This window comes from Netta rufina (genome assembly GCF_964035555.1).
Source record: "Netta rufina genome assembly, chromosome: 21".
NCBI lineage: Eukaryota > Metazoa > Chordata > Aves > Anseriformes > Anatidae > Netta > Netta rufina.
Genome location: NC_140145.1, coordinates 9,877,303 through 9,902,973, shown reverse-complemented (window position 1 = coordinate 9,902,973; position 25,671 = coordinate 9,877,303). Strand labels below are relative to the sequence as shown.

Sequence of the window (25,671 nt, the reverse complement as noted above, 5' to 3'; positions counted from 1 at the left end):
GCTCTTTCATAGAACGAGTACCTGATGCTGCTTTTATAGTATAATATTCAATTCTTGAAACCCGTTTGGAAATATTCTTGGCTTTCAGAATGGGAAAGAAAAACTTTTAAGAGCTTTGAAAGCTGCCACAGGGACTCGCTACTTAGCTGGATCAAATCCAAAATGGCAGCCACAGCCTCCTTTCTTCACAGGTGCTTTTTGAAGAATTTAAAGCTCTGTTTTCAGTTCACGTAGTCTATTTATATTTTGTCTATGCTATGAGACTGTATAGCTCAAGGGACTGGTAATGGGATGTGGTGCCTTTTACCATAGGCTTGCCAGCCCGCATCTTGCCCAAATTGGCGGTGACAAAGCCGTCAGCCACTTACTGGTGGGGTTGGGCTTATGTTAAATGTGGTTATTTGTCACACTGGTTCCTAGTGGAGTAAGTGTCCTGTTCACAGAAAAGTTTGGCTGTCTTTGTCGGCTGTCTTGGGAAAGAGATAAGGCCTGAATTGGCAGGAAGATGAGACAATATCATCTTCCTGTCCTGAAGATGCAGCTTTCAGTCAAAATTCATACACGTGGCCTCAGCAATGGTAATAAAGTTTTATGTTTTATGTAGGTAAATGAAAGGTGTTAGCATTAGCCACAGTTAATTCGGAATTTTATGAGACTGCAAATAGCAGAAGCTTTTGCTGGTGATAGTTTGAAAAAAATTAATTGTAAGTCAAATAAAATCTTGAACTTTGAAACCCTAATGTATTTTTCAGTGGCCAGCAAACCAGCAACTTGGTTGTTCCTAATTCATGGCATGCAACAAAGTGCAATGCCTTGTGTGATTCTCTGTTTCTGTAGAACAGTTAAGATCAGGTAGCTTAAAAAAAATAAAAATCCACAACAAGAACTTAAGCTATGATAGGTTCCTAAATATTGGTGTTGTAATCTACTCTATGTTGTGTTACGTGCAGATTTGTTGTAATCTTTTTTTGTGCTATTTAGGGAGCTTGGCTTTTTCTTTACAAAGGAGTTGTCATTTGTTGGGTGGCATCTTGTATTTTCATTACTAAATCGACGGTGGGGGACCTATCTTAACATTTGCTGATTTTTGGCCCCCAGTAGACAGCAGTGTATAACCAGCTGAGTACGTGAACTGTACAGACGGCTGAATGTATCTGGACAATTAATTGCTTTTTTTTTCTTAGTTATGCACAGTATCCTTGGAAAAAATCCTACACAAACTGAGAGGAAAGGACACGTTATGTTGCAGCACTACATATTACAGTGGTCTCAAACCAGAGTTAGGAGCTGAGCGCTTCCAATCTCGTCTTTGCCACCATCTGATTCTGTGGCTGTGGTTAGTCTGTTTATCTTTCTGCTGTTCCCCCCAGCATCAAGTGAAATAGTTACCTTTCAAGTAATTAATATTAATTACTAAAAAGTAAAAATATATCCATGAAAAGAGCTGGCTCAGATTTTGACGGTGGGTGCTATACAAATAAACTTCATTTGTATTTGTACATTTTTAGGCTATTATTTGAAAATCTCGGCTTTAAGTTCTGCCAGATCTTGGCATCGCAGGCTAAATAAACATGCTTTCTGGAGTTCAGTGTATTTAAGAGCAGAAACTCAGTTACGCAGGTTTGGCCTTCTTAGTGTATCTTACTTTTGGGACTGTAACTTTATTTGAAGTAGATTGGAGCTAGAGCTGATGTGCTGGCATACTTAGAGTAGAAGGAGGTGACTGAATTGGGTTGGATTATTTTATGTGAATCACTTCTTCCGTATTTTTGTTATGCTTGTTCTTTTCCCTCTTGTTTTCATTCATAGCCATTGATGTGCATACACATGTGAAACAGCATTTTCATGATTTTGGGGAAAAAAACTTTAATGGCCAATAATAATAGTTCCAAAGCTTTTTATTTTTCTTCTTCTCCACTTCATCCTTTACTCCTCCATAGTGCTGCTGTGTTCCGACGGACAGAAAGCCTGCTGTGTTCAGCTCTCTCTCTCGTGTCCCGTCCTGTCCCCCCGTCTCCCCTCCACCTTTTCTCCTTCACTGTGCCCTGCTTTTTTCCAAGCTGTCTTTCCTGGTGTCAGAGGACTTTTTATCTGTGTTCTACTCACAGTCTGTTAAAAAACAATCAACAAGCCTTTACTGAGTTGATTTCTGATCATTATTTTTATGTCTGGTATAGAATCTGGTCAGTGAGTTTGTCAGAGCAGGGGCGTTTAGCTGTCTCAAAGGGAGAATTCAACTTGTTTTTGCAGAAGCTGGAGTACTGTAGGGTTTTGTGTTGTTCAGATGCTGCTGCTAGTTGGACGAGGAAAATCCATAATGATAGGAACATCTGCCTAATAAGAGCAGAGTAGACAAAGGGATTAGTTCTCATATTGATTACAGTTTTAAACTGTTGTGTCCGTCAGGAATAATTCTGATCACATCATTGATGTTAACTCATACCAGTGTGCAGCTGCTGGCTGTGTGCAAACCTGAAGTGGCAAGGACTGGTATTTCCCCAATTTGGTGTAGCTCGCATGGTGTTACAGGCTTACTGCAGCAAAGCAGTAGTTCAGGGCATTCTGTTGAAGCAATAAATGCAAACTCAGTCTTTATGAGATCAACAGTTGATCAACAGATCTCTGCAGTTGGTCAGGTTTTCAGAATACTCTTATGGAAGACCTGTGCTTCTGTGGGGTAAGTTTCATTCTGCTGCACTGTCTAAAGCAGTGATAATAAATAGCGAGGCTTGGAGTTCAGACTGGTAGTAAGCTAAGGGTGTGAAGTACTATACTTTTGATTTGTTGGTTAAACAGTAGCAGTATTTTAATTTTCTGAACGTGTAAGCTGAAGTGCAGAAAGAAATAGGAAAAAATATGAAATGACATTTCAAAAAGTTAACTTGGATTTATAGTTCAGTAATTCATAAGAACCTTGTTTCGAATTGTGTCTATTTCTGATGCTGTAAGCTGCTTACTTGGAAAAACTTTGTGCCAACGTGTTCACTGCTTTCCCAACCTCCTTACGTCTGGTTCAAGTTGTTGGTTACTTGGAAATGAACTTCATAATGTTTGCTTTTTTCTTCAAGTTTGACATTCCGTATTGGATCCATTACCAGGCAGTTATGAAAATGCTTTCTGACTGACCATTTACAGGAAGTCTGGAAATTCGTCTTAACTCTTTCTGATTTAATCTTTTCAAGATTGCCATTACAGACAAGCTTAATTAGTTCTGACCCCCGATTATGAAACATAATTTTCACACCTGGAGAATACGGGATGTACTTAAACATCAAATTGTCTGATCGTTTACTGCCAGCGTTTCCCACTCTTTCTTAGAAACATGTGCTGTGTAGAATAAATGCTTGTGGTCTGTATTCCTTGAATTTTTGTTACTTTAGTCAGCAGTCAACTTCAAGTGTTTTCTTCTGAAATGTGTGGTCATTGATTGTACGTAGTGCTGGTATCTCATTCATGCCTGAGACACGTTACTAGAGGCAGGCCATCTTTGTTCCTGTAATTTGTGTTATTCAAGACTAAGACACATCCACATACAGACAAATGGTGAATGGTTGGTTGAAGGGCAGTGTCTTTCTTATCTACTTTTTATACACTGTTAAATATTGATTCAGCGTGGCTGATTTCAAATGGAAATTACTCTGTGAAGGGGAGGAGAGGGAACACCAACTTGCCACCATCTCTGGCACACTCCTTGTTGCCTCTGATCTGAGTCTTCCCCTACCACCGAAGTTACTGTTCATCTAAAGCAACTTCAACAAATACGATTTTTATATCAAAAGTAGGCTAAGAAAGTTGAGTAAATCAGTGCAGTATGTTAGTATGGATTCTGTTGGACTAGGCTGGAAGTACTTGGAGCTTTTTGTATGTATTATATCTTGTTAATGCATTGCAATTACTGAGTTAATAAATCACAAAACACAAAACTGGATTTGTTATTTTTTTCAAGGAAAATTGCATATAACAAAGCTTGTAGAACAGAAATGTCAGCCTTAGCATACCCTGCCCTTACGAGGTATCACTTGTTGGGGAGAGAAAAGGAATTGCAGAGTATTTCTGAACTAAACTTTTGCCTAAATGTGTGTCCTGGTTGTTTCTTTCCTTGAGAATCGTGTCTGCTCTCAGTACACCTCCATTACATTAAGTGCTTATGCTGTAAAGAGTCTCACCTGCTGCATGAAGCATCAACCACCGTAATTAAGCTGCGTATTTCAGCACTCAGTAGGGAACCAGTTTATTTTTCTATGCAATTGGAGCCTCCTAACCAGCAGTTCTTTTCTCAGTGTTAGAGTTTGAGCATTTGAGTGCTTTTGGAGATTTCTGGAGAAGACTGTAAGGGAATTGGATTTTAAATAAGCTGACTGTAGAACAGAACAATTTTGGGGGGATGTATTTTATGTGTACACGTTCGTGTGTGTGCATGTGTGCTTTTCTATATGTATATTTTTACATTGTACATTCATGATCTGTATGTGTTGCAGATCAGTGGTGAAGCTCAGGAACTCTTCTCTGTTCGCCATGGTCCGGTTCGAGCTGCACGAATCTTACCAGCTCCACAAATCAGTAAGTGTATATATATATATGGTGTATAATTAAGCATAACTTCTTTTTACAGATTTTTGACCAAATCATTGTTAGAACCTGATATGTAGGTCTTCCAGTCATTATAAACTGTGTCACCTTGACTAATACCTTTTCATAATAGTGAACTCAAAAATACAGCCCCAAATCTGATCGTTGTAAAGTACTTTTTGATTTTGCATCTAGCAAGTTACACCGCTAACTCTTTTTTCTTTCTCAAATTCGCATATATTTAGCATTTGACAATGATAGTTGTTACATATTCAAATTAGCTCATATTAAATTTAGTTAAACCTTTTAAAAACATGTTTTGGTCTCTTTTTACATGGCTTGGTTTAAATACATCTTTGATTAAAAGTACATGAATGTATCATTGACCCATATTTGGAATCAGATAAAAGTAAAGCTGTAATAAGAGGCCTTAGATAACTAACACATGAGCTTTAATGATTCAAAATAAAAGGAATTTGTAAAGGAGAAGCTGATTACCATCAGTGGGCTGAAGCGCTATTTTACTGTAAAGCTGGAAAAAGGGAATTATTGAAACTGGGACTCTTGCATGGATGGATTTGGCACATTCCTAGAAACGGATCTTAGTTGGTGATAAGAAGCTCATTCCCAGGTGTGAAAGGAAAGCTTATGGTTTTAATGCAGTGACTTTACGGTAGCAGAACTTAATAGTTTGTCAACTATTTTGTTAAAATGCTGTAGTCCTTTGATGCTAGATTCTCTGCGGCATCATGTGCTTCATAGCATAATACAGCATTGTTTCAAAAGTTATTTCATGCAGGCTTGTTTCACGCAGGCTTACTGCAAAGGAGACCTCAAATCTGATTTAACAGGTTATAAGTGTTCTAGTAGCAGGAACGCGGGGCAGTATCTGGAGTTGGCCATGCACACTGCCAGCTCAGATCCGGCAAAGTTTATTAGTTCAGGCTCTGTGCCACACTGGGGCAGTGAAATGGCTCCTGTAACTGTTCTGGCCTGGCAGCCGTGCTGCAGTGTTCGTACAGCAGCGTTTTGTCTCAGCTACCAAACCAGGCAAGGCCTGACCTGGCCCAGAATCGCAGCACTGGTGGATCTGCAGCCGGGGTAAGATGTCCATAAAGAACTGAGAGACTGCTGTAAAAAAAACACTAAAAAACATAGGCACTTATTCTTCTCTGCGAAGCCACTTTAGATCACCCACAAAATTTAGGGTCAGAAATAGTGAGAAAATTACTGTTTCTGATTCCCCTGAGGTTAAAACTTAAGGTGGCTAAAACATGAGTAACTGTAGTCAGCCCTTGCTACTCTCAGCCTTTTCCATCGCTACACAGTAATGCTGTGCTCCCGGTGAGCATTAGGGACCTCCAGCACATTTGGCGTGCATTGCCTTGTCTTGAGGCAGTGGGCACAAAACAACTGGGGAAAAAGAAAAGGGCTTTTGTCACTTGCTGAGAAGCATTTCTGATCACCAATTCAGGGTATACAAGAATACCTTTGACTTTGGAAGGACTGTGAATCTGTTGTTAGATAAGAGCTGTTAAATATTTTATAACACTGTAGTTAATAGTTGTGAACTCTGTTTTTAGTGTGAAAGAGATGCTTGCATTACTGTAGAAAAGAGAGAACAGCATTCAGGCAGTCTTCAGGGGGCATGCTGTTGGCCACAGCCACAACAGTGAGTTGAAGGATTTGCTGGAGGTAGGACGTCCCAGAATTAGTTGTCTGTTGCTGCCAGCAGTGAGGGTCAGAGGGTGGGCATTTTTAATAAGAGAAATGACAATACTGAACGAATTTGACTGTTAAACTTGGGGGCCAAAAAAATGCTTGGTTCAATAGAACCTGGAGATCAGGTGTATACAGGATACCTTTTGGCTTGGTTAAAGGAGTTGCAGAAACTCCTTTGGCTGGGAGATCTTTGCTTTTCTTTTTGTTAACTAAAGAAGGGAAGGAAGGTCCTAATTCAGACAGAGGTGGTTTTCAAGCCAAGGTTGCTGGTCAACCCTTTGCTCTGAAGACCCTCTGAGTGCTGTTTGCAGTTGCAGAAAACAAAACAAAACAAAAACTTGGGACAGAGCCAATATGGATTGCAGAATGTTGTCTTGCTGTCAGAACATTTCTGGCCATGGCCAGTGGGCCAGTGAAGTTCAGAAATGACTGATCTGCAAGATTGCAGCATCACTTTTCCTCAGCTGTATGTTCTTAGTAGGACTGGAATTGTAATGTGATCTTGTGTCATCAAAACAATACCTGTGTATGTGTGTGCGTGTGTACAAATAGGATGGATTTGGCTTTATGTTTGTACATGGCTTGGAATGCCTTCCCCATTTCAGCCAATAAGCCAAAATGCGTAGCAGGTGATAACACAACCCTCATTTCCCTGGTCTGAAGAAACAGACTTCTAAGTGAAACGTAACCATCCCATCATCATCTTCAAAAATCAGATATTTTTGTCTTTAAATGATTCTTGAAATAAGTAGGAAAGAAGCTCATGTCTTCCTATCCCAATTAAAACTTCGCTGCCTTCAGCAGTTGGTATGGTTTTGATTATTCTCTACAGCTTGAAATATAAATGGCTCAAGTTTTACAGGGTGACCGAATTCCTGGCTTAAGAGAGGAGATGAAGTTGCCTAGGTAATATTCAGAATATGAGAATATCTCTGTCTGGATGCTGTCAGTCTTAAGAAGACTAGACCTTGGCACCTTGGTGCAACACACTGCATTATCAGCTGAGCCATCTGGTGGCATGGCTCTTAAACTTGCCTAGCTCTTCCCTTTAAAATCTGTATGCTGTGATTAATTTAATATATATTTATGGCACAGGTGCCTGGTTTGGTGGTCTCCGAATTTCTGTCTGTTTAGATGCATTGAGCATGCAAAAGAAAAAATAAATGTTTGAAGACAAATTGATGGGACTTTGTGATTGCTAAAAGGGAGAAAATATTGTTAGATATAAAACAAAACAGAGCTGGGCCTGTGCCAGATAGATTTAGCTACTGTGCTCTGTGAGGAGGAGACTACAGTTGGTAATGTCAATGTAGTTAATGATAGTGGGGGGGGGGAGAGGCAATAATCAGGGTGTTTTAACTCCTTACTACTTCATTTTACATAATGCAAATTAGTAATGTCCTCAGTCCTGCTCAAGTTTCTTTGTATTGGGCTTCCTCTCACTCAACACATAACAGCTGTATTTAGCCACGCCAACCTGATTATTCATATTCTTTCTTCAACAGGTTTTCAGATTTTCTCACTTCCTCTAGATAATGCCTTTCTCATTTTTCTGGGGTAACCGATTACATGAATACTATTTGTACAATTGAAATGTTTGCATATTACTAAGTATTCTGACTTGCATATTCCTAAATTTGTCTTTTTTTGTTTTGTCTTTTCATTTGCATTTCTGTGATATTTATAGAAATATTACCTATTTGGGTTTTCTGCAGTAGTTGTATGTTCTTTGATCTATGAAGTCACTACAAAACAGATTCAGAGCCTGTCTAGTAGTGTGGTTTTTTTAATGCTGTTTTTCTTAGAATACATTTGAATGCATTGTGAATACACTTCTGAAATCATTGCTAAGGAAATAATAAATATACTTCAGATAGGTTTGTTATTGTTTTTTTTCCCCCTACAAAATCAGAATATTACTGCTTTCTGAAATGAGTTAGTGCTGTGGTCTCCCATTTTTTATTATTTATCCCAGGTCACTTAAGAAAATCCTGGCCAAATACCTGCTTTCTGCCTTGTGCTATTTCATTTATTAAGGTAGCCTTTTATAGCTTAAAAGTCAATCAAGAAACTGGTGCTTCCTAGTGAGGGAAGTCTAAAGCCTAATTCTGGAATAGCATTACGTGTGGTAATTCATGCTTCAAGGGTATACGATGACAGGTTGGTGTGGTGAAGTTCGGATCAGTCATTGTCTGTAAAAACCTATTTCCATGGCTCAGCATTATGAAAATAAATTCCTCCAGTGAACTGAATTAATTTAATGCCATTTTTTAGATTATACCACTTGCAGAAAAGATGATATAATAGCTGTACATCTTGCAATGAATTTGACTGCTTAGTCAAATTGACTAATAAGGAAAACAAATGCAACTAAGAAAGGAAAGAAAAAAGAAATCAGAGGTATTAAATTATTTGAAACAACTGTGAACCACAGGAAGCTTATGGACAAAGGTTTAAAGACTAGAATTAACTTGAAACGCTAAAATGTATTGGGGGACAGACTAGTTTTGCATTTCAAAGTCTAAGGTTAAAAAGAAAAAAAGTACTACAGAAGATTTATCTCTGCGCTCTCCTGCTTACATCTTTGATTTTGGTAAAATAAAACGTGAACCTCAAAAGCTGACTCAACTTTACAGGCAGGTATACTTAAAAGAGCTGTAATATTTAGGTTGCTTTCTAAGGGAAGGCAGATGTGAGTTTTGTATATACTCAACCACTTGGGTGGGTTAGTGGTTTTAAGTCCCAGAAGGCCAAGATAATTGCCTGGTGTGTACAGCAGAGGAGCTAGCCCTACGGGTTGGACAAGCAGTAGCAGTTTGGAGGTAGATTTGGGTTGGGGTAAGTTGGTGCTGCAGGTGTGTGTTCATAATTTGCCATTTTTAACTGCGAGGTGCGTTGTTCCGGTGTAATGAGCTAATCTTGGTGGATTACAGAAATTACAGAGCAGAATTCTGAAGCACAGGAAGTAACCCTTTTTATAGATACCATTGGGAAGAATTTTGGAGCATGACATTTTAAAACACGAATTTCTTTGAAGCTGTGTGGACTGACCTGAATGCTCCCACTTCAGTTCTGGCCACGTCACATCAGTGTTCTAGACCAGTAGTCCTTCAGCTTCCACACCATGTTAGACTGCTGTCTTTCAATTTTCTCAAACAAGAGTCAATCAAAATAAAATACTTCCATCTGTCTTCAATTTATGTGTGGCAAATGTGTCAAGATCATCTTTTTATTTATTTAGTTGTCCAAGAATAAAACCATGGTGTTTTGCAGAAGAAAAAGCAAATTTCTGTAAATGTGTATAGTTTTGCCTCTTTCACCAGAAATATTTAATGTTTGCACTGAATTCGGAGCCATCGTTCAGAGTTTCCCTGTGGGTCTGCTGGCAGCAGTTTGGTCCAGTTCTCCAGAATTGTCTGTTAAAGTCAAATCCAGAAACAAATGCACAAACACTTCCTCCAGCAGATGCCACTCCATGTCGCTGCTGTCTCTGCCTAGGGCTTGTTTTCGTCTTCCTGAGCTTCTTTTTAGGAAACCTGTGGGTTTTCTGCAGTTGTCTTGGGGCTTGCCTGTCCATTTGGACAGACATTGTTTGCACATCGATTCTGATGACTCCAAATACTTTACTTGTTGCATGCAGCCAAGATGTGCCAAGATAATGTTCTCCAAGCAGCTGCTCTGCTTCTTGCAGTTGCTTCTTGCAACTCTGCTGCCTTGTTAGCTCTGAAGTGGGATAGTGGAATGGGCTGAGGAGGCAGTAGATGCCAAAATTCAGCTGGAGTTCGTGGGGGTGCTTCTGGGGGATGCAGGAAACAGGCATGGTGCCGCAGGTGTTGGAGAGGGACTTTGATAGGTAGGGTGTCTGGGGGATGCTGGAAGTAGGAGATACAGTGATGGGAGGCTGTGGTCTGGACCAGGAATCCTAAAGGAGAAGGGGAAGGTCTGCATGAAGAACAGTCACAGCCCCATTGATCAGGTGTGATACCGAGTAGTGGAATTAGAGCTTATCTGTGCAGGAAATGGGGCATTTATAGATGCTACCCTGAAGCTGAGGAAAGAATTCACACGCTATTTTTAGGACTCGCTCAAACCTCTTCACTTCGGTTTCAAGTAGCACGTATGTTTTTTGCTTTCAATAACAAACACACAACAAAGCAGTCACAAAATGGTGGTAGAGATTAAGAAATGTTAATTAATTAATTAATTAATTAATTTTTCCTGAAAGGAAGAAACAAACAAGGAGTGAAAACCATATGTAAGGAATGCCAGCCACGTGGCTCAGGGCACTTCCAGATCCTGGTTGTCTTCTGCTCTGCCGTGGCAGGACTGTGAATGCAACACAATTTTCAAGTAACAGAAATAAAAGGGTCTAGTGGAGCAGGAGATGCACTGCCTTATTGAATTGACGGGATCGCTGGAGTCACGTACCAGAAATAGGCTCTGCATGCATGGGTGCTGTTGCTAAATAGGTCACAATTTGATACTTAGATAGTGAATCTCTTGCTCCAGGGAAACAAGGGGACTTCGCATAGCTTTTGAGTTCGTGTGAAAATGAAGGGGGATTCTTCTTTTTTCCCCAGGTGTTCTGTTTCTGTTGCTAGTGGTTTTGTTACTGGCGTTACTGAGTTCTTAGGAGGTTGAGGGCTGTCTGTGCACAGCCTCATCAGGAGTACAGCACATAAGCTGCTCTGAGCTTGTGTGGATAAACTTTTGACTTCATAGAGTTGTAAATGTTGATTTTTATGGAATTTCATTTAGCCATTTTTTCAGTTTTAAATATACTAACAAGTTGGATTGAAAAGGCACATATATGTGATTTAGCTAAATGGAGCTGTAGATGCGGCGGGGCCTATTTGGCAGCAAAGACAGTTTTCATTACTTTAATTGTGTGATTTGTCAGGATTTCCAGCTTTTCGTAAACGCTGTAGTGTTATATGACAGAATTAAAAGGATTTAGAATAAAAGGAGTTTAAGAAAAAGACTTTGCAACAGGATTTCAATACTTTTTGTATTTGAGGGATTTAGCGAGCTGTTTTTCATTTCAATCATCCTGCTGCATTTGGTTAAACACTGTGTGGAGCAGGTGTGTGCCACGTCAGTATATCGCACATGCAAATAACCACAATTTTACAAATAAAAATTAATCCACCATAACTTGGAAGATTAAATTCCACCCCGGAACTAGGCAGGGTTTGCTGACTCCATTAAGCACTGCAGAGAACAGCACATGTCGCTTTGTGCAATCTCACGAACAGGCCTGCTATTAACCTGATTTAATGCCCCGCAGAGTCCTCAAAATAATGATCCATTTCTAGAGTATTAATATTTACATTCTGAAAGTATAGATTTGAAGTAGGAGATGAATTTTTTGAAAAACAAGGCCTTCAGTCATTACAGACTGAAATCAGCAGTTAAGCACCTGTTGTACAAATTTTGCAAATCTGTATTGTAGGTATTAAAAACTGCTGTTCTTATTCCTGTGCTGTTGTTTTCCTCTACTCTTCACCAACTTTTCTTCTCCTTGATCTCTCTTCCTTGTTGTTAAACTTAGAACTAGCCCACAAACAAACGTGAATTTATGTGTCTAATATATCCTGATTTTTTTTGAAAAAGTATAGTTAAATACTTAAGGTAAATCCTGTCTCCACTTAAATTGCTGTCCGAAGCCCTGGTAGTCAGCACTTTCCCCGTAGTGCCGAGAGGCTGGTTAAGGGAACAGAAACAAATGGAGTTGCTCTGTTACTTTTACTGAAGCAAACAAATGGGTTGCCAGACCCTTAATGAAGAGCGTATGTTTCATTTATCAATTTACAGGTCAGTACATACAGTACAGGTATGACTCATAAAAGAGCTTGAAATAATAGGAATAAAAGGAAAATACATTTGGCTCTTTTAGGTTGCTTGTAAAGCTATTGTTGACGGGGAAATTATTGACGTGACCCATTTAACTTCACAAATACCCAAATGTGGAGGAGGGAAGAGTTATCCTTGTGTAGATGAGAGCACTGAACAGTTTTTGTTACAAATTAATTGCATGTACCCGGGTTATTAATAATTAACAGAGACTGTTACGTGAAAATATATATTGTTAATTGTTGTGCCTTTCCGGATAACTGATTTAGTGCAACTGTGCCAGTATTTAGGAATTAATTGTGAACAGACTATATCACTAATATTCTTCATAGATCAAAAGTTTTGATGTATAATGGAGACAAAACCAGTTCATTTTTCACCACAGACATAGATAAAGATAGATAATGTAAAAGGCAAAGGTTGAAAGAAATTGGAGGAAGTTCAGTGGTGGTGATGGTGCTTTTTCTGTTTTTTAGGTTGGGTAGAAGCATACCCTAGAATCAGTAAAACATTGTTCAGAAACAAAGATATTGTTGATTCAATTTTATTTCTATTTCTGTTCATATATCAGTAAGGCAAGCACCTCTGCATCCAGGGCAGGCAGCGGTGTCTCGGCGTGTGCTGGGTGCTGTGCTGGCTCTGTGCTCTCGGTGCCTGGCGAAGGGAATCTACCAAGTACATCGGGAATGTTGTAAGAGCCCTGTTTGTCTGCAGGGAACAGCGGGCACAGCTGGAGTCGCGCTGGAAGCTGGTGACAGAGTTTAGGAAGGCTGTTCTGAATTTAATCCTGTATTTTCTTAGGCACGTAGCATGGGGGTTATGCATGGCCCTGCTTTGGGCAAGCACTTGCAGCCCAGCTTGTCCCATGCTGAAGAGGGTGGCAGCTGTTGCGCTGCAGTCTTTTGGTTAACGCTGTTAGACTCTGCTTACACCTCAGCAGAGCAAATTGGAAACCAATGTGTGAAACCCACGCAGAGTTGGTGACAGCCTTATTTCAGACAACTTGGGTAAAACAATGAAAAGTTAGCAAGTGCTACTTGTCATTTCTTACAGCTGCAGAATTCTTAACCCCAGCTGAAATGAATAGAAAAGAACTCAAAATCCTGACCAGATTTTGCTACTTCTTTTGTTCCTCATTGCTGTCTCCTTCAAGAGCAGTTGTTCTCTATTCATGAGTGCCTGTTATTGGTATTTCTATCACTAATCTTGCACAGGCTGTTGAGTTTTGCATTATATATTAAATATTCTTGCAGTATATTGCCCCTCCACTCCAGTGTGTGCGAGCACTTTGAAAGGTAATGCAAACAGTATATAGTGATTTGCTTTTTCTTTTTTTGCTTTATCTCTTTTAGGTACTCAGAAATGTGATAATTTCTCTGAGAAGCGGCCTCTTCTTGGTGTGTGCAAAAGCATTGGATCTTCAGGGTAAGAATATTTTTCATGAATAAAGTTGTCTATATAGATGGTAATGTCATCTAAAAGTCTAACCGTAGAAAATTACTTTAAACTCTGTCCTGGTTTTGCTCAAGGGATAACACCGTGAGGTGCTTTTAAAGCTTTTTTTAATGTCAGCACACATTGACATATGGCTTCAGCTTTATGAGGAGAGTAAAAAGTGAAGATTATTGCTACAAAATAGGTGACGAGCTATTTTGAGTTCTTGTTCTAATGTAGTCACAATTTTGTGATTACTGATATTAATCCTGAAGAATTACTATTTAGAAGTGTCTGAAGCAACCTCTGTCTTGACAAGTAATTAAAAGATGCTTTCAAGCAGCAGTTGTACTCCAAATGAATTCCAAGCACCACGCAAGCTCATTGTTACAGTCACTCACTGTTTATTAGCAAAATATATTACAACTCTACTTCTTTCAGTTAGGAAGTTAATTTAGTTGTCTTGTTCTGTACTGTCTGGACAGTATTGTTGGATCACTCCTCTTATAAAAGAAGGTCTTAAAAGTTTTTATGACTGTGTTAGATATGTTTATTCTGACAGAGCTAAGAATTTATACCTATATGTTGTGGAGAATGCTCACTTTTCAGGGGTAATCCTCTACATACATTCAAATGCTAACAGTTAAAGTAAATCTTCTTACAGTAGTAAGACTAATTACATGCCACACCTTTTTCAGTTAAAAATTTATTCACTCTGGATATGAAGGAAGACAACCAATGTGTAAATTTCCTAAGGATATTTCTGTCTGTGTATTATCACCATTGATGTTACTGCTCTTAAATCTTTTAAACAAAAACTGTGTGGGGTAGAGAGCTGAAATTTCCTTCAACTGATGTGTTTACAACTTGTAATACTGCTCAAAGTGCCTTTTTTTTTTCTTTTTTTTTTTTTTTTTCCCCAGGTAAGGGTTTGTAATCTTGTGAAGAACTTTTTCTAAATAGGAGTGCTTGTTACCAGTGATGTGAATATTGCTCTTGGAGGATTTTCTGTCTTAATCCAAACAGTGTGTTTATATATGTTAAGGGGTATGTTGGATGGAAAAAAAATCCTTCACACCCTTGTTTGAGAAGTGAGATACCTGAGAAAGGAACAGGCTGTAAGGTACATTATTTTCTCTGTGTTATTATGTTCCTTAGTTAATGGGAAATACTTCAAAGATTATTGATAATTTCTGCTTTTTTTTTTTTACCAAAAAACTTACGTTTTCAAAATGAATGGGTAAGCTTGTGTTGCTATTTAACAGTAGTTAAATATCTGCAAATTGAAGGAAGAATTTTAAATCAGGCTTTCAGCTCTGACCAGAAGACTAGAATGCAATTAAAAAAAGGAGACAGCTCTACAGGCTCACCTTTACCCAGCTAATGGTAATTTGCTCACGGTGATGAACCTTCTTTAGAAAATTCTGAAACACTACTCTACGTTTACTGTTCATGGCAAGTTATTTATGAAAGAGTCCTTGCAAACGACCTGTTTTTTCGTTATGTGTCAGGTTAAGAACTCCTTGATAGTTTGTCCTCAATTGGAGTCAAATTCTGACTACACCTAAGTTGCCGTGGTTTTGGAATATATATTATTTCTTCCTTTAAATCGGTTCAAATGTCACTTTATTCTGTTAAATTCATAGCTCATTTAATTGCATTTCTTAATGGTTATTATGCATACAGAGGAGTTTGCATAGGACATTAAAACAGCTTTGTCACGAGCAGCTTCTGAACCTGAGTCACAATTTTAGTTCTTTTCTTAACCTGAAGTTTTATTCTGAACATCATTCCCTGTATAGCTTACTGGTTGTGGACAGACATAAAACTCCTTGTTTAATCGTGTATCTGAAGAAAGTACTACATTTATTCTAGAGCATTTATTCCAAAGCACTTGATATTTTCACTACATTCATCTCTTCTCCCACTTTGGCGATTATGCTGGCTATGGCATAAAATACAGCAGCTGTCAGCACACTAATGAAACTGTGAACATAGGGAATTGGAGGCCGCTCTGTCTACTGAAATGGCAGTGGTAAAATAATCAGTGAAATGATGTAGCACTGATAGTAAAACATTTCTCATTTAGCAGAAAGGTAAACTGAGTGTCTAGAAGACTGAATGATTTTCTCAAGGCATCTAGTCCAAAGCAGATCCAGAAGTGAAATCCAGGTCTTCCAACACTCCATCTGTTATGCTGATACATTAAACCACGTTGTCTTTAATATAAACTGAATGAGACTGGACGTGGTTATGACAATGGGTCAACGTCCCTATCTTTGCAAGATGTAGTCTGAAAAGGAAAACAATTCAGGCAGCACAGTCTCTAATCCTGGCGTGTCGTGCCATTCTGGAACGCTTCTGCATTGGAAGTCTAGGCTTCCCTGTGGACTTTCAACAGTCCCCTGGCTTTCTTCCATTTGGATTGTATGTGGAATCCTGTCATTACCCAAGGGGAATGATTATGGGAAAAAAGGGCTCATGATTTCAGCCTTGATCATCATAATTTGGGCTTTCATTTGCTGTTCTTCAAAATTTCTGACATCTTTTCAGGATGCTCTGTTCAAATTTTGCTGCTGTTGTTACTCCTTTCTCAGAACATCCTGACAATTTTGACATTGCCAAATAATTTTTATTGTGCTTCTCTGTTATCAATAAATATGGCTAATATGGTTAACATTTTGGAAAAGTTGGTGACTGGCACCATGACTTGGTTTTGAAGGATATTTTTGGACCCTGCTGTATCTAAATTCTTTTCTGTGACAATCATTTATACAAAATCCATTTTCTGTAGCTCTTCTAAAAAGTGCTTTGGAATTGTTAATTTTTTTGGATGGAAGGTGAAGAATAAGTGTATTATACACCCAATTTTTGATTTAAAAAACCCCTGTTATTAGCTATTCAGTACAGTTTAGAAATTGCTGTGAATTGTCACATGCTGTCCTTGACCTGAACATGTTTAGTTCTTTAATATTTATATTTTATGTACACAGTCCTGCATGATAGAGGAGTGATTGTTTTTTAAATGTATTGATATCTTTTGTGATTTTAGGGAATCATGTACGAATGCATAAAAATCTTTTGAGAAACTTAAATTCAGTATCTATTAACACGTGGGAGTTTTAAGTGTTAAAGGTGCCAAACCATTAAAATACTGTAAATCTGATAAAATACAGTTTATATCTAGATCCACTGCACTATCTTTTCATAATGGCTTTTAATAGTATTTTATCTTTTAAGACTATATCAATGACATACTGACACATTCAAGCTAGGAGCTGGGATTTCCTGGTTCTGACCACCAGTCTGCATTAGTGGTCACTGTCAGGAAATTCTTCTCTTTTCCTTTAGCGGTAGATATGCTATAATGAGGAAAACACGATAAAAAATATTTTTTAATGTAGAACACTAATCAGTCTGAAATACCAAGAGTTTTCAAGTTTTTTTTCAAGTTGTAATGAATTAATAGCTTCAAGAAACATCACCTATGCTAAATAACTTTGGTACTGTCTCTGATGTACAATGTACTTTAATGGATGGAAACTTAACGAACAGCTTTATCTATGATACAATACAAGGGCTTCTTCACCTCATTATGAAATAGAGATGAGTATAAAAGTATTATACAACATAATGTTTGCCTAAAATCAGTGTTTGAACTTGTCAGTCCTGACATTTTTTTCAGTGTCATTTACAGAGTGAAAGATCTCTTTGGTAACTTAGAAATAAACTAGCGTTCCCCTGAGATCCCCCCATATTTTCATGAATTACAGACATTTGACTACTGTAAAAAATACTTTTTAAAATTTTAGTATATCTCCCAAAGATTTAACAATATATTAACTTAAAAATAAGTTTCTGGATAACTTCACATGTGGATTGCATCTCTTCTGTAATGTGGCCTAAAGTAGTAGTCACTGATATGATCTCTGCTGATAAAACTTACATTCCTTTGAAAATCCAGTCTTAACCTTCAGTTTAATATTCCTTATTTTTGTATCTTAATTTTTTGAGATTGTCATGGTTGAGAACCTGAATTAACATTTTTATTCTGTTTATTAAACCTTTCCATTAAACTAAAATCACCAAGACTTGCCATTTGGAGAATTCACAATGTATTTTTTGTTTATTTCAAATGATTTAAACAGTTGCTTAATTCAGCGTAAATCCTAAGTTCCTAGTCTTATGCCAGGGCTTTAGAAAGAAATATTCATGCTTTCAGGATCTGATAGTGATGCTTCTTTGAAGTGATGGGTATGCAGCGTGAATTCTCTGCGTTCTGTTCTAGTTCCTTGCTTGACTGTATACTGATATGGAAATGTCTTACTGTATCGCAGAACTTTGCTTAGAGAAAAATGAGATTTATTGAAAAAGCAGTAAGAAATAACCTGCTGGCCAACCAACGCTCGTATATTCTTTAAATTTGATTACTCTAAGAAATCTCTAAGATGAAAAATATCAGTAATTCCAGCATGTAGAGGATAAGGTAAATTTAAGATCGCCCAAAATACCAAACTTACAGTATTTGGCAAATAGGAAACATTAAGTTTGAGTTCCCTCTAAAGTAATCAAAAATGAAAAAAATGACCTTTAACTACGAGGATCAAGGTTTAGGCTCTAGTCAGCTAACTTGAGAGCTGGGAATACAGAGGGATGTCAAATAAGAAAAAGTCTCGTGCCCTGTAGACAAAATGCATCTTTTCTATACTAAATTTCTTTGAAATGAAGTGGTAAAGCTATATTGTGATAAACTGCAGTGAAGAATAACTGCTACTTTGAAATTAATTTCTGGCACCTGCTTTTTGTAAAAGTTCTGTAGATGTGCCACTAATCTCGCTCTTTGTATTTCCCACAAGTATTTTACCAGGGGAGAGGAATTTGGTGTTTTCTAAACTTTGGCCTTGTATCTGAGCTTCTGACTAACTTCAATATATACATTTTTTGTATTTTAAAAGTCAAATTTTCCATCTAGTAAAATGACTGAAACGTCTAGCACGGTTTCGCTATATAATCTTTTCAAAATAACAGTTTTCTCAACCCCCAAAAAGGATGCAGTCTTGACACATAAATGGGAAACAGATTGTGTTTTTTGGCTGATGCTATATGCTGGTTTAGATGTTGGTTCAGTCAACTTTGGTCTTAGATTACAAGATTTGCAAATTAAAGGAAAACCAAAAAGGAAAGAACATCTGCGTAAATTTTGTCTGTGTGGAATTTTGTCCAGGCATGCTTATTTTGTTCTGGCTGATAGGATAAACAAATCGTCACACACATGTGCACACACACACTAATGGCTTTTGGTTCATATTAATGAATTTTGGAGGTAGTGAAACATCAGTGAATAATCTGTAAACAGATATCCCCCACCAAAAAAAAAAGAAAAAGAAAGGAAAAAAGAGCTAAGTTCTAATGGTGGGCACAGAACTGCAACGCAGAACCAGTCAGTGTAAGTTGTTGGGAGCTATCAGTTTTAAAGATAACTAGTTAAAACCAATTGTGTTAAATGGCAATACATGCCTGCTTGCCCAGTCTGGGTTGTTGACACCATGGTTTGGAGCATACTGGATCTGTAAAACACCTCTGGATATACCAAACAGGCCCAAACGAAGTGCTTTTTTTGCCCTCATATGTAAGTGTGCAGATATTTGTTATTAAAGTTAATGCTTCAAATGTGGCTAATGCAGATGTTTAAGAGGAAATTGAGCAGTGAAATTTTGTTTTAGTTCAGATTATTAAGAAAAACATCACAGTTTTGAGGGGTTCAGAATCAGTAATGTAAATCTGCCCTCGAGTAGGCTCTGTAAGTAACAAGAAAGCTAACAAAGCAGAGATCGCCATGCCAGAAGGATAAAAATGTGTATGGAGGTGCAGAAGGGAGAAGGGGACAGAGGGCAGAAGACAGGGATGAGAAGTTGCAGTCACTTCCATGTGAAACCACCTCTCCAGAGTACACAGTATTGTAAATAGATACAAGAATAGATACAAGAATTTAAAGTATTTCAACTTACTTTTCCTCCAACACCAAGAATTCTGATGACTCATCTGTTTGCCCCCATCCTGCTTAATTGTGAGCTACCAAACCTTGTTTCTACTCTATTTTTTCTGCTGTTTTTCTTTTTGATTTCTCTATTAGTGAAGTCATTTTTAATGCATAGGGGAAAAAATTATTGTAATAAAATGCAAACCAGTATAGCTAAAGGAATGTATCAGTGTAGCTCTAGGCTTACAGTAAGGTAAGCTTTAGACTATGTTTCTGTGATTGAGCAAAGACAAAATTCCTGCTCATCTTGCCCGCTTGTGCTGCTGCTTTGGTGCTGCTGCTTTCTGCAGCCCTGGGCTGTGTCACTTCAGCTGCTTGTAGAACCCGACACTAAGGAGATGACGGAAACAATCCTGGTTTAAAATAATGCTCTGATTTTGCTTTGTTTTTCTTTAATATGGATTATTTCAGGTACCTGCTATGCAAATGATTGTGTGCAAAATTACAAGGTGCAGCTGAGTCACATGTAGCATGAAGGTGGATGTATTTCATCAAAATACTTGATAGTTTGGCACACTTGTTCTTTGTCCAAACAGCCAAAGATAATTGCATAAAAGATTAAGAATTTATGCCAAAATCTCAACCAGTGGCTTATGCTGCCAGCCCGTAACATGTGTTAGGTTCTTAGCATACATTTTTAGAAAGACATATTAATTGAATGACTTCAAGTGATAGAAAGGTTTGAATGACATTAACAATTGGATGGAGGTCAGTTAAGAGCAGGAGAAGTAAGAGGTAGTCTTCTTCTAATCATGGGAGGAGGAAGGAAATAAGAGCACGTTAAAGAAGGAGGAGGAGGTTTGAGCAAACAAAATGTCCAACTTTGGCTAGCTAGCATCCTTTTTCCCCTGCTGATCAGTTTAAAAGGCAAATCAATTGGCAGCAGATTTTCAGGAAGCATGCTTTATTAACATGGCTACTGTAGATTAATAATAATATTATAATAATTATTATTAATATTATTTATTTATTTATTTTTAACACTGTCAAGGGTGTTTAACACTGTCGAAGGTTTAAATCTGTAGAGAATAAACTTCATTTACTTTTATTTTCAGCCTTTAGAGGAATATTTGGCTCTTAGGGTGCCTTGTAATATATCTCCCTTCAAAATAAAGCAAAAATACTAAAAAAAAAATAGATGTTTTCATGGCTTCATAAAGTCTCAGCTTGGTAAGAACAGCTCAGACAACATGGATTTTGTTTTGTGACAACTTCCTAATTTTTCAGCGCTGTTTCCTTTCTCATTGAACAGAAATGCAAATGCTGTAGCTTGGCCAGTGCAGTAACAGCTCAGCCAACCAGCACGTCTTAAGCTTACTCCAAAAAAACTTGCATTTGTTTTTCCTGGAGATAAAAAGATGATAGGGATTGTAGGGATTTTGTTCTAAAAAGAATAGTAAAACCTTTTAAGTTGGGTAAAGCCCTCTCGGTTTTGTTCTCTCTTTGAAGGAGTGAGTCCCAAAGGCTCTCGTACCGATGAGAAACTGTAAGCATCATTAACTGCAAAATGTGCTGCCCTGTCAACTGTCTTGCAAAAATGTCTTTCCATTTTAATATGGAAAACACTATAATCTCTGTTTATTGAAGGAAAAAATGAGTTTAGTCGTAACACGTTGTGTGGTAGCTTTTAAGATCCTGAGAGATGCAAGCTCTTCCCACTTGCTGTGTTCTGCGATAAAGATAGCAGCGTGCTTTACTTAAAAAAGCTCTTCGGATCCCAGAGTTTTTTCTTGTAACTTGTTTCTACAGTTACGTTAGTGTGCTTCAACTATTTTTTAACGTTTAAGTAGTGTTTACTGGTAATCCTGCAAATTTTCTCACAAATGGAGAAGCTCGGGGATGCAGCTTTAGCAGCATACGGTAACGGTCCTGTTTGTGAGTCCTGAGGGTCAGGAAGATCTGGTGTTCTTCTGGGAGACCAAATGTTTGTCTGGATGAACTGTAGGAAGAAATAACCTTTGAACTATAATAAACTGTTAATCTTGGATCAAAACTGGAAGGAAGAAAATGAGGATTTGGGGGTCAAACTTTGACCAGTTGGTGAGAACTAGGGGCAGTTTTGACCTTCTAAAGCTTTGATTTATTAAGCTGTAAAAAGATAAACCTTTCCTAAGTGATCTCCGGGATAGCACGGAGGTTTGGGAGAACAGATTTCCGAGCTGAGGCATAGTTTCATTTTACGGCTGTTCCAACCCCCCGTGCATGTAATGATACAGGGAGGAGATGGAGGGAAGGAAGTAGCCTTTTGCTAAATGCACAGCCAGATAAAACCAGCTGGAGCACATACCTTCCCTGAGTAACTTGTCAAAAGAAGCACTACAGGGAAAAGATAATGCACAGCGCCATTACAGGCAAAGCTGCTGCTTCCAGGGCCACTTTAAATTCCACTTTAAATTATTAAATACTGTAAACGCTATAAAGTTAATTAGAAGAGGAACAAACTCTACAAAGATAAATGTGTTTTCAATATGTTTCTCAGGGAGGGTACAGTAGAAACCAGTGAATGAGAGGAAATTTATTTCTGGCAGCACTCTAGACATGGAACTGTGGTTGAACTTTTTACCCTAATTACGTCCCCGCTAATGCCTGCAGCGGTCTGGAATCAAAGCGGCCCTTCAGGCCCTGGAAAGTCTCTGATGTGGCGAGCGTTTGTTGTGTGATGAGGGTTACTTAAGAAAAAATGGAATATTGTGACAGGATTTTTCAAAATTTCTCAGTTACCACCCACCTCACTTGTTGCCTACAAAAATAGAGTAATTGTTTGCATCTGTGTGTTTTTGTCTGTCTTAGAAATAACTGTTATAAATCAATGTGACATAGACCCAGAGAACAGTTCAGGATTGTATTTTCTTTTCTTATATGTTTTGGAGTTATTTGTTATATGCTGGAAGAAGGCTTTCAAGCTCATTGCAAAACAGTTAGAAATTTCAGGATGGTTTGTTGTCTGTTTCTGAGCTCACTATCACATACCCAGTTCTGAAATCAATTCAACGATGCTATTTAAAATGTTTTTCCTAAATGATGGCTTTCACTTCATGCTTGTAGCTTGACCAGCTAATTGCAAACTGCACTGCAGCCATTGTATCGGTATTGTTACCCAACTGCTGCCACTTGAGTAATTCACTGCAACTTGACAGTAGTTGAACTTTGCATCTGTGACTAAATGCCATTTTCTCTCTTACAGCAGTCTCTCTCTGGAGCCCTTGGTTTCTTTCTTTTCGCTCTTTCCTTCAATAATATTTAGTATACAGAGAAAAGTCAAAGGTGTTTGAGCTCAAAACTTCGTGTGCAGGTTAGATTTTTTTTTTAAATCTCTGCTGTGAGGAAAAAGGCCATTAAAACACAATGATTGGAATTTGTTAAAAAACACTATCTGATAGAAACACTCTTTTTCATGAGTTCTGGTCTTGTTTATGAAATGCAACAACAGTAATTCATTTGGCAGAATGACTATATTGTGCTAGCTTTACAATGTTAAATTTACAAAGGATTTATAAAGCAAGGCACAGCAGTTTTTCTCAAAGACTTAAATGACTCCTTTGTGAAAAAGCAATAGAGATGTTCTCAGTAAAAGATTTGCCTTAATTCTTTTTTTCTTTCAATTCTATGTTAATATATTCACCTGGAATAGAAGCTGTAACATATTTTTTGAATGTTTGCTCACAAACTTTTTAAAACCTAATTGTGAGTAAAATTACTAACAGAATATTTCTATAGTGTAGTTACCTGTAATTATGTAATGGATAATTATCATTTCATAGTTGAGGCCTTAAGAAAGTAACACTAAAAGTTTTAATCAATTTTACCTGCACAGCCCAATGGGCCTTATCCCTTACAGCCTCTGTTGTACTGGGTGCTGTCGGTGTGGTGAGAAGGCAATATTTCTGTGCCCCCCACTTAGTGACTGCAAGTCCTCCTGAACATAGCAGCTAAATTTAACTATGACATTTCCTCCAAATTTTATGAAAAGTGGTCCAGCAAAGGAGGTGGTTATATTGGTGGCTTCACTGAGGGAAAGGCTATAACATAAGCTAATGCCTTTTTTTTATTTTTTTATTTTATGTTTTAAACTATTCACTTAGGATCTCACCTTAAGGGCAGTTTACAGAAAATCAGATTTTATTGGCTTTGCTGTTCATGGAGCTCCTTGTTCACAATAATTCCTCTCAAGTACTGTTTCATACGTTCAGATGAGCTTTTGGTGAGTTCTGTGCATCTGAAGACCGTGGTCTCCTCTGTTAAGTCATAAATCAAAGAAGCCCTAGGACCATGTACTTAATGGGCACTTGTGAAAATTTTGGCCTACCTGGTGTGAGCAGAACCTCACAGAGGCTTTGTGGTTCACGGCTCTGTTCAGTTACCTCAGTTGTAAGGTCTAAGCTAATCTCTGCTCAACTTTAATCACCTGCACTCTAAAAACCCTACAATTCTTCCTTGGAAACGTTGAAGCTTCTCAGAAACAGTGATTTGAGCAAAATACTCGCATATGAACAATCAAGGTAGTAGACTAAAGCATCTGGGAAGTGTTGAATTAGTCGCGCAGTGTGAGGCAGAGAGGCCCCTTAATGGTTTTACAACCCCATTACCTTCAGCTTGTGGTTTTAGTGACACCACTCGTGGAGCCAGAGCATGGGTTGGGTTGGAAGGGACCCTACAGATCATCTCGTCCCACCCCTGGCTATGGGCACAACACCTCCCAGCAGCCTGGGCTGCCCAACGCCCCGTCCTGGGGCACTGCCGGGGATGGGGCACCCACAGCTCCTCCGGGCAGCCTGGGCCAGGGCCAGATGTTAATCTTCGATAGAGGTAAGACAGAAGCATGGCTGTATTCTACACAAAAGTCAATCTTTGCTCACGTTCTCCAAGATTTACAGAAATTTTTGTAATTAAGCTTATGTTCGTGGAATGATCAAGGATAGCCAGGGCAGGTCCGTGATTTCACATAAAAGGTCTGACTGGTTACACAGCAGAGCGAAATGTGGTCCAGAATATACCAGAAAAATTGATTTTGCTCTGAAAAATGGAGCTCCAGATGTACTTTTCCTCAGTGATAGCTATAGTCAAGTAAGCCTTGTAGATAAACAAATCTCTTGAGATGCTGCTTATCTTCCTGTATTAACTCACTCAAAATGTGATGGGACAGCTATAGTTTGTGATGTGGCACGTCTCAGTGAAGCGGAAAGTGTGTCAGATTCCAGTCTCTCTGCAAAAGCGTGCCACAGCTGAGAAGCCAGCTTGTGCTGTATTTTACACTCCAGTGACAGGCATGCCACATGCCGTGGAATGAAGCAGCGCGTGCAGCGTGCTGCGGTACGTGGAGGTAGCTTGTAGGCTGTTGCTGGGCTTTCTGCAGCCTCATGTGTTCTGAAATGGAGAAAAAAAAAGAAACGCAGAAAGGAATAAATGGACAGGAATGAGAAATGTTGTTATGGGCAGAAAATTTAATAGTAGTAGCATGTTATGTACTGTTGGTAAAGCAGAATGTGAAAAGAGCCATCTGCTGCCAAAACTGTAGAATAATACGGAGGTTGCCAGAATTTTTGCTATTTTGAAGGATTCCACTTACCTTTTGTTTTTCTACTTGAACTGGCTATACCGTTCTTGTAGTATCTGTTACGCTATGTTAGGATGACCAATATGCTGATAAAACCAAGTCTTAAATTTTCCTGTTGTTGATACACTATTTTTCTGATACCTGGAATACAGATAGGAAGCAAAGACTGAGCTGTTGGTTTGGTTGAACAGAAGTGGACCTAATGGCTGTCGAAGCAGAACTGCAAAAATCCGTGACCTCCATCAGCTCAAACATCTGTTCCACGATGGTCAAGGAAATCTGTATTTACAGATTCTTCCCCCAAACCACCCCAAAAGTGGAAACAACTCTTCATTCTGTATTTGGTCATGGATTTTGCTTGTCTTACGAACTATGGTATATGATTATATGTTAGGAGTAACCTCGCTATATCAGCAGCGTGCACAACTGGTAAGGAAATGTCTTCCTACATTGCCTTTCAGTAGCTTTGCTTTTTACTGCATTAAAACTAACATTTTGT

General features: G+C 38.4%; 1 protein-coding gene across 7 annotated transcripts in view; it reads left to right on the top strand.

Moving 5' to 3' along the window:
* The window catches only part of BCAS3 (BCAS3 microtubule associated cell migration factor), a 353,753-nt gene that overhangs the window by 13,452 nt on the left and 314,630 nt on the right, over nucleotides 1-25,671 (top strand). For all 7 annotated transcript variants that reach the window (XM_084299392.1, XM_084299390.1, XM_084299389.1 and 4 more), the window contains exons 6-7: nucleotides 4,479-4,560; nucleotides 13,497-13,569. In XM_084299392.1, coding sequence (XP_084155518.1) covers nucleotides 4,479-4,560; nucleotides 13,497-13,569 — 155 coding nt within the window. The remainder of the gene's footprint in view (nucleotides 1-4,478; nucleotides 4,561-13,496; nucleotides 13,570-25,671) is intronic.